This window comes from Urocitellus parryii, chromosome 14 (genome assembly GCF_045843805.1).
Source record: "Urocitellus parryii isolate mUroPar1 chromosome 14, mUroPar1.hap1, whole genome shotgun sequence".
Taxonomy (NCBI): Eukaryota; Metazoa; Chordata; class Mammalia; order Rodentia; family Sciuridae; genus Urocitellus; species Urocitellus parryii.
In genome coordinates this window covers 27,525,994-27,535,860 of record NC_135544.1, presented here as the reverse complement: position 1 = coordinate 27,535,860, position 9,867 = coordinate 27,525,994, and the positions used below count along the sequence as shown (strand labels likewise).

Below are 9,867 nucleotides of genomic sequence, written 5' to 3'. Positions count from 1 at the left end.
CCCATGTGGTGGGCCTGGAGGTTGGGTTTGAAGGTACCTAACCTGCCTGAAGCCTGGTTCTGCAGTGGCTGCCCTGGTCCTGAGATTCACGAGGGCAGGCTTAGGGCTGAAATCTGTAGCAAAATTGGGCATATGCCTTATTCTCTTTCCTTCATTGAGAGGAATGTCTTTTCCACACGTTTTCAACATGCCTTTTTGTTATTTCTGTAGTCCAACTGGGTACTTTAACCTCTCATCTAGATTCCTTAGTTCTTGGGAAGGTATTTTGTGCTTGGGTTGTTGTTCAAACTAATGTTTCCACAAGGGAATGAGTGCCAGAAATCCTAGTCTGCCATCTTGTTGATATTACTCTATGAAATAGTTAATATATTAGGTAGCTGAATACAGGAAGAGGGTGTTCAGGGAATATTTCGACAGGACAAAAAGTTGAAAGTGTTAGCAGCGACCCAAAGTCAATATTGAAGCCAAGCAAATATTGCCTGCCGTACCACATTAAGAACCGCTAGAGGAGTGTTCAATTTTAAGTGGCGAGAGACTCCCTCGTCTTCAGAACCACAGAAGCAATTGTGTTTTCAGGTAGCAAATTTCTATTATTCTGGTTGCTTCCAAAGAGTGTTTTGTTCTAAAGTATAATTTTTACTTTGTGAAGAATCTATTCGTTTGTGTTCTAATTTTCTGAGTGTCTAGAAAAAACTGATGCTCTTGTATGTGGAAATATTTAAATTTGCATGCCATTTTAAAATCAAAGACAATATTTGATTGGTTTAACATTTTTAGAGGGGCTTTACTATTTCATACATAGAGATTCTGGACTGGTGTTATTGCTATTATAATAAATGTATTTTTATTTATGTCAAGAGGTTTAGCAACTGTTTAATTCTTCCCTATCAATTCTCTTTTCAAAATTATTAGCAACAGAGCTGAAAAAGGTAACAATAATAGTGTAAAACTTTCAATTCTCTATCTTGGGAAGCATTCTAAATTTTCCAAGTTCCTAGAGACAAAAAGTAAAACCAAACCAACAAACAAAAAAAATCCACAAGAAATTTTAAAAAGTCCTGGCTCTCTCTATTGGTAATCTTATGCTTTGATTTGTAACTCAGACAGTTACAAGAAAATCTGTATCATCTAAGATTAAGGTTTGTGTTAAATGTCTGTTAAATATGATTCCCAACTAACAGACTTATGTATGTGTTATTTTTTTTTTTAGGATGTTTTCATTCAAGCACGCAGCTTACTTCATTTGTTTGTTTGCTACAGTTTCCTGTGGTAAGTATTTTATCTACAAGAGATGAAATTAGGGTGTTTGAGAGATGAGTAGTCTGGCAAATTGTACCATCCTGGAGAAAGGTCAAGAATATACAGCTTTGAGGAAGGAGGCAGCCCCTGGTAATTCAGGAGAATTATCCTTTCAATGTTTGAAGGCAAGACACTTCTTCCCAGATATGTTGTCCTAAACATACATGATTTATCAGGGGGAGGAGCCTAGCAATGAGACGTCTTGGAGCAGGTACTAGAAAAGCTTCTTTTTGGAGATGACTCTTTACAAAGCAGATCTCAAAATGAATAATTCGACTTCTATTTTTATTTTTACCACTAAAAATTAAAAGGAGTACCATAGCATCAGGGTCCCATCAAGTGTCTGACAGGTACGTGGTAATTTTACTCTAGGCCACTAAGGAACAATTTCTGAAATGGCTTAAATTTAACTTACTAAAACATACCTTTGATATTCTCGATGAATAGTTTTCAACACCACGTTTTGGTATTGTTGATTTACTTATGTCATTAATTTGCAGAATGACTTTGCACATTGTTTTTCATTAGTCATTGCTGGGTGAAATATTCTCTGGGTTACCACTAGGAGTAGGTTCTGAGTCTATAACAACTTCAGATGACTACTCCAAGATTGTTTATTGATCTCTTAGATGTGTGACTAAGATAAATACCACTGGATGAGATTTATATTTGTAATAAGAAACAATTTTTTTAGGAAAGCTTTTTTTTTTTAACTCTGACTCATACCTCTCCTCCATCTGTCCCTCAATCCCTAATTGCATTTCTGTACCATAATCATTGCCATGTAAAAACCACATTAATGCTGTAAAGAAGTATAAGTCTTCCCACTGGCATGTGAGAATGCTCGATTATCTGCTTAGGTCAACTCTAATAGGCATCTGTAGCCTTGTGACCAGGCATATTGTCACCTTTTGGGCAACAGTATCCAAATTTATTTCTGGAGATCTGCTGCCTCTCAGTTTTGGTCCATGTGGTTTCTGCTATTGACACCAGAGCCAGAGCTTATGTCCCAGCCAGACTTGAATCAGGAAGTACACACATCCTGCTGACTGCAGTGACCCAATAGAGCCAAAGTATTGTAATAACGCTTTGGCTTAGACCTAGAAATAAGGCTCCTAATGAGATCAATGGTACCACTACAGAACAAATTGATGTAGACAAATTGTGTACTGATGTTATACATTGAATATATTATGCAATTACTCCTAAAACCAGATTTACCATGGGCTTTTTGGCTTCTGGACCAATAAATTTTATTTGTACCCAAGCTACTTTGAACTAGTTTTTCTATTACTTGGAATCAAAACCAATATGAAAACACTGGTTCTTTAATTTTGACTTTTTGCTAAACTTATGGGTAAATTGACATTTTTTTGTTTTATCTTATATGGATTTGTGATTCTTACCATTTTTCACATACTTACTAATCACTTTCATTTCTTTAGTAGATTATCTTTTTATATTTGTCACCTAACTTTTTTTCTTTTTCTTTCTTTCTTTTTTTTTTTCTTTTTTTTAAATTTTTTTTTAGTACTGGGGACTGAACTCAGGGGCACTTGACCACCGAGCCACATCCCCAGCTCTATTTTGTATTTTATTTAGAGACAGGGTCTCACTGAATTGCTTAGTGTCACTTTTTGCTGAGGCTGGCTTTGAACTCACAATCCTCCTGCCTCAGCTTCCCAAGCTGCTAGGATTACAGGTGTGTGCCACCCTGCCCAGATGTTGCTTAATTTTTTGAAAAAATTAGAATGCTTTGCTTCTCCTCATTGATCATGTAAATTTTTTCAACAAGACCAAACAATCTGCTCAATGTTCAGGGACATGTAAAAACTGTGAGAGCTATGATGATTAGAGGATAGACAGGAATGCACTAGAACTTTCTTTCCATTCAGCTCCAAAGTTGATACATTTCTAGGTGCCCTGACTGACATGGCAGTTCACAAAGACTCAACTGCAGAATGGGAACACCCAGGCCAGCATTGGTCCTAGTTTACACCCTTGAAGTGCCTTACAATCAGGACCATGTGGCTGCTTGATAATTATGAATAAGCCAAAACACCAACTGTCTAAACAACAAGGCTTTTTTTATGGTTAGCATTGCCCCTGGGCCAACTACTCCGTGTTTTGTGCATGTACAAAATCTAGGCATACACCCTTGGGAACTTGTATCCCCAGAAGCTTTAACCCGAAGAGATTTATGCTCCTGCCAAATATAGACCTTACCCAAGTGGTTAGCTTGTTAGCCACAATGCCAAGAAGAAGAGAAGCAATCTTGCTGGTCTGGTTATCAAATGGGTCTCAGGGCCAGAGTTCCCAGACAGCTAGAATGGGGTAGATAAAATGTTAAAACCTAAGGAAATACATTTTGTCTGAGTTGCCCATTCTCTGAAAGGCAACTCAAAAATACACACTATTTAAATTGAAGAGTGACTACCGCACTAGGGTATAGACAGTTGCCATTGGAATATTGCCTGGTTAACTAACAGTTGATTGACTAAGATGGATGTACTATCTGAACTGGAAAGTTTATTAATCAGAATTTGATTAATAAAATTACCTTTCAAGGTAAATCCAAATTCAGATGGGAACGCCAGTAAAGACAATTCTCTAATAATATGTGGGGTGCAAAGTAATTAAGAACTGTGATTAATTCCAAACAGCAAGTGGTGGAAATTTTATTTTTGATTTAGTGTGTGCATGCATTTGCTTAAACTATCTAGAAATTATCTTAACAAAAAAATAACTTGCTTGAATTAAACTGAGTTGAAGAACAACATTTAACATTGCACACTAGAAAAGGGAAACAAGATTTGAAATTAGAAAGGCTCAGTTTGTGTCCCAGGACATTAATTAACTATATAGATCTTGGGCAAATCTGTACACTCTGAGACCTAGTTATTTAACTTCTTTCTTTAAAAAAAAAAATACATGTCAGATGCAGAAAATAAAGCCTGCCTCAAGCTTTCCTTACAGAGTTATTGATTATCTAGGGAGATGTTTGTTTTGAAAGTTTTGAAAAATAGATCAAATATCATTATGTTTAGGGCTTATTTTCATAGCATGTTGGGCAACAGGGAGAAATCAAGTTAGTATATTTTATTGGGGATAATTGATCATTGATCTGCAAATTATTATATGATTTAACAATTATCTAATTTTTTATGCAGAAGTATTTTTCTAAAATGACATTAAATAATATTGTATGTTGTTCAAATAATTGCCTTAATATGTTTCATTCTGCTTCTATAATCAAAGTCATGCTATAAAGATCTTTGTGCAGTCACTAGAAGAAGAAAGAAGGTTAGGGATGCAACATACAGCCAGGTGTGGTGGCACAAGCCTATAATCCTAGAGGCTCAGGAGGCTGAGGCAGGGGGATGGAGAGTTCAAAGCAGGCTTCAGCAAATGCAAGGTGCTAAGCAACTCAGTGAGACCCTGTCTCTAAATAAAATACAAAATAGAGCTGAGGATGTGGCTCAGTAGTTGAGTACCCCTGAGTTCAATCCCTGGTACACAGCCCCCTCCCCGCAAAAAAAAAAAAAAAAAGAAGGCAATATGTTTCTGTTATAATTATTATTTGCATTGATTCCACATTAACTTTTAATGATTATATCACAGGCTGCCTGATTCAAGTATATCAAAATACTTTCTTCAGAGGTGGGGATGTCACTTCCTTGTACAGCCCAGATATTCAGCACTGTCGGATGATATGTACATTCCACCCCAGGTGTTTGCTATTCAGTTTTCTTCCATCAATTTTAACTAAGGATCCAGCTAAAAAGTAAGAATTTGCATTTCATTATGGGCCAATTCAGTCATTTTTCAAAATGGTATCAGATGTGCAAAAAAGCTGAAGTATCTCACAGGATTCTCCAATGAGTTCAAAGACCAGCTTCATCAGGATTCCCTGGAGTGGGACTTACAAAAGCAGACTCTTTAGCCACAGGCTGGACCTACTGAACCAGTGTCTCGGTCCTAGGAAACTGGGTTTTAAAAAAATCACTGAATTGACTTAAAGTAGTAGAAGCCAGTTATTTTCAACCCAATGCCTCAAGAAAAAAAGCACTTAAAAAAATCATCAAGAGATTGTCTCAAGAAAGGGTCTAATAATAGGGAAACATTTCACCTACACCAGGAAATATATAGTTAACTGTCTGACTTAATCACATTTGTGAATAGTTTCGTCTTAATAAAATATAAAATGCTTGGCACAGTGGTACATGCCTGTAATTCCAGAAACTCAGGAGGCTGAGGCAGGAGGATCACAAATTTGAAGCCATCCTCAGCAACATAATGAGACCCTGTTTCAAAATGAAATAAAGTGTTGGAATGTAAATCAGTGGTAAAGTATCTCTATGTTCAATCTCTAGTACCAAAAAAGAAAAAGATATAACATGAATCCAGCATTTTGTTGAGAACATAGTTGTGTAAGACCCAGGACTAGTGATCGGTGCCTACAGTAAGCCAGTTTGGTTACCTAGAGTGTACAGGGTGTGTGTGTGTGTGTGTGTGTGTGTGTGAGAGAGAGAGAGAGAGAGAGAGAGAGAGAGAGAGAGAGAGAGAGAGAGAGGGGATGTATTATGAACTACAGTTTGAAAAAGAATTTGAAAAATAATGATTAAAATATTAATTAGTTTGTAAAGATGCTTATTGTACACACTCATAGCTTCATCTTAATTTTCTTTCATTTTGATCAATATCCAGAACAAAATATTTTGTTTCCATTTTTCATACCCATAACTCTTTTCTCATCTCCCACTCTATTTGAGTTTAAGAACTAGAAATTCAATACTCATTCTCTGATCTTACATGTTAAACTGTACAGAAAACTCAGACTGTGAGAGGCATCACATTAAAAGTTGAATTCTAGAATTCTTATAAATAATGAAATAAACATTAAGATTGACATTAAAGACAGAAAGAAGTCTTCCAGGAGATGTAGATTACAAATAACTGATAAGAATGATAAGTACTATATAGAGATCCACCTCCTATTACTGATTTAAATTTTAAGTAAATTATTTATAAAAATAATCACCATGCTCTTTGTGGTGGAACACAATTGTAATCTCAGCAGCTCTGGAGGCTGAGGCAGAAGGAACCCAAATTCAAAGCCAGCTTCAGCAAGTTAGCAAGGCTGTAAACAACTTTGAAAGACCCTGTCTCAAAATAAAAAATAAAAAGGGCCCCTAGGTTCAATCCTTGTTACCAAAAAAAAAAAAACAAAACAAAACAAAATCACCAGTTGGGAATCACCCTGGAAGTTTAGAAAGATAGGAACAATCAACTCTAATATGATTGACTTTCTGTGAGCATGAAGGAAAAACAATGCTTATGTGAGGTATTACAGAGACCACCAGATATTACACAATCACTTCTGAGTGTTTTTCCAGCAAATGTCGGGAAACAACATTAATTTTCTTATTCCTGGTTTCATTTAGTAATGTATAGAAAATGCTAGACATTTCTTTAGTGTATGTTTATTGATTCTACTTCCTGAGTGAAGCTACTTTTAAAAACAGGTTTGGCTGCTTCTTGAAAGACAGTGTTACCGGAACATTACCAAGGGTGCATAGGAAAAATGCAATCTCTGGGCATTCCTTAAAGCAGTGTGGCCACCTAATAAGTGGTAAGATGTGCATTTTATTATTTAACTAAATTTGAGTTAATAACTGATCTCCTTTAAAATAGCTTTTGCTCAAAGTCTGTACTGCTGTGCACTTTTGGAAGGGAGCACTAAAAAAAATAACAAAGATGAGGTAGTATAATGGATGTAAAGAGGGAAGCATGTTTATCTTGACAATTCTCTTGTCTTTATCAGTCAACATATCAGTCAATACACACATGCTTAAGGAGCCTCTATTTTTTTATGAGTTTAGTAGTATAGTTTAATATTTGCAGGAAGTGAAAACATAGCCAAAGGATAGTCTGTTATTGAGTTCAGATAAGACAATAAAAGAAAACCATCTCCCTCCCAGTTCACTTGAAGGTAATCTGCAGTTCTTATCAGTAGTTCTCAATCAGCAGTGATTTTATACCCTCCCTTCCACCTCGGGAACGTTTGGCAATACCTAGAGATGCTTTTGGTAGTGTTAAGTAGGGGAGATTATTATATATATAATAATCTCTATGCTGGGACTACCTATCATTACTATTGTATCTTTACTGTATACCGTTAATTTTATGGGTTCAAATTTCAGAAGTCACCTTTTCCTCCCCCACTAACACCACTCTTTGAATAAGCCACATTTTGAGCCTTCAATTAGAATTTTAACCAGTTAACCAGGGGTGGCAGGGCCTTCATTATAAATTTGAAGACCTGACTAAGCCAGTGTAATAGATGTAGTTACCCTGAGGCAAAGTACGTTTCCTTTGTATAAGATCAGGTTTATATACTAGTATAATTTGGTATTATTTCCAATTATTGTATCTTACAGCAATATTTAAAGAATAACAAATATTGTGCTATTTTTCAATACTATTTAATTATTGTTAATTTATGCCCCAAATCAGTCAACTCACTAGCTTGATTTTAAAATTCCTTTTTCATTCTCTCCAAACATCTTAAATAAGTGAAAACAAACAAACAAACAAAAAACTCCCAGCAAGTACACAAAGTCTCCAAACTCAGGATCAATTCTAGTAAAAAAACAACAACAACAACAACAAAAAAAACATTTAGAGGTAGATTTAAAGGTTTTGTATAATCATAATGAAGAGTTTTCAATTGCAATTATCCCACCCCAACTCTTCGCCTGTTTTTCTCATCAGTAGTAAACTTAAAAGAGACTTTTTTTCTATAACCTACAGAGTCCTATCTTCAGGAACCCCTGAAGGTCATCCACTCCCCTGCCCACCTCAATATAATGTTTTCCTGCAACTGTGTACGTTTTCTGACCTTCCCAGGCTTAAAATTAGTTTTATGGATTCACACATTTTAAGAGCGGAAAATTATATATATATATAATTTATATATATATATAAAATATATATGTATATGTTATATATATATATATATATATATATATATATATATATATATATATATATATATAATAGATTTGGGTTTACACTGCTAGTTATACTAGTTCTTTAACCAAGGGTCTAACAAATTGATTTTTTAAAAAGACTAATTTGGTTCACCGTTAATTATGTACATTTTTCTCAGATAAGATAAATTTCAATTAAAAGGGTACTTAAATAGAATTGAACAAACTTTTAGAACAAAAGTGGAAGCTGTTTTAACATGCATGTACAAGAACTCTCCACATTTTATAAAGATTTGACACAGAGAGGTCAATGTCAGGGCTTACAGATAACAACTCATAATCAGACTTGAGTAGTCAAAAGTAGAGAAATACAGCAGAGATAAAGAATCTCCTTCACTAAGTGCAGAAGGTCAAAGGCACATTAGTCTGTTTAATAACACAGATCCTTGGCACACAGAATCAGGATCCTTGTTATCATTGCCTAATTTACTTTCCAGTGCCCATTGATAATTTCAATGTATTGTTACCTGTATTGTTGTGTATATCTTGCAGTTTAGGAAGCAAAATAACCCCCTTTTTTTAATGATGGTATTCTAAGGGAAAATCATTTGGGGTTATATTTATTTCAGGCAGAGTTTGACAATGTAGAAATATAATAGAAAATTTAAATCCCCTAGATAAAATGGGGATATTACCTTTAAAATTACCGTGCCCAAATGATGGGGAATGGGCTCCCTCTAGCAGGAGCTTGACTGACTTTACATGTTTCATTTGTACAGCTTGCCACCGAGACACTTATGAGGGAATTGATATGAGAGGAGCCAATTTTTATATGACTAAGGTTCAAAGTGTTAAAGAATGCCAAAAATTGTGCACTGATGATATTCGCTGCCAATTTTTCTCGTATGCCACCCCAAATTTTTATCTTCCTGGGTTTCGGTAAGTCAAATTCATAGAGTGTGTCTTTTATGATGGTGCATTTTGGATTATTTGTATTCTTCATAGCTTGTTTTTTTTTCCCCCCAACTAAAAACCAACTGGGTATTTTGTCCTAACTACCTTCCTTATTTGCCTGTCATTTTCTCTAAAGAGAACAAGCTCCAATTGGTCCTCAGATAAGCTGTATTTGTAGAATAAAAATTTAGGGTCTTCCATCCCCTTAATCAGGATAAACTTCCTTTTGCAGAGGGAAAGGGTGTCCCTTTTATCAGTAATGCAAACCCCTAACCCACTCACTATAAAGGTTATTGTTCTGGCTTCTGATTGCCTTTGTTTATTTTCTACTGAACACGGATCGTTTCAGTGCCAAATACTACCTGGACAGCTTCATACACCTTCAAGTGCAAGATGCAGAATCACCTCTTTTCTTTACATTCAGGAACATGTGCCTATTAAAGCGCAGTATAAATGGAGCACCTACCAGAATCACAGTAGTGAAGGGTTTGGTATCTGGATTCTCACTGAAGCCCTGTGCACTTTCAGAAATTGGTAAGTAGAAGACCACTGTTTCCTGAGTAGAGGATCACTGTTTCCTAAGTAGAGGACCACTGTTTCGCTGTGTGCCCAGAATGAGTCA

The 9,867-nt window shown here is 35.6% G+C and overlaps 1 protein-coding gene across 1 annotated transcript in view; it reads left to right on the top strand.

The window, feature by feature from the left end:
* The first annotated feature begins 513 nt into the window (after window positions 1-513).
* Klkb1 (kallikrein B1) overlaps window positions 514-9,867 on the top strand; it is a 29,712-nt gene continuing 20,358 nt past the window's right edge. Inside the window, exons 1-6 of the mRNA XM_026389461.2 lie at window positions 514-576; window positions 1,211-1,269; window positions 4,921-5,083; window positions 6,825-6,931; window positions 9,071-9,230; window positions 9,670-9,779. Coding sequence (XP_026245246.1) covers window positions 1,212-1,269; window positions 4,921-5,083; window positions 6,825-6,931; window positions 9,071-9,230; window positions 9,670-9,779 — 598 coding nt within the window. The 5' untranslated portion in view covers window positions 514-576; window position 1,211. The remainder of the gene's footprint in view (window positions 577-1,210; window positions 1,270-4,920; window positions 5,084-6,824; window positions 6,932-9,070; window positions 9,231-9,669; window positions 9,780-9,867) is intronic.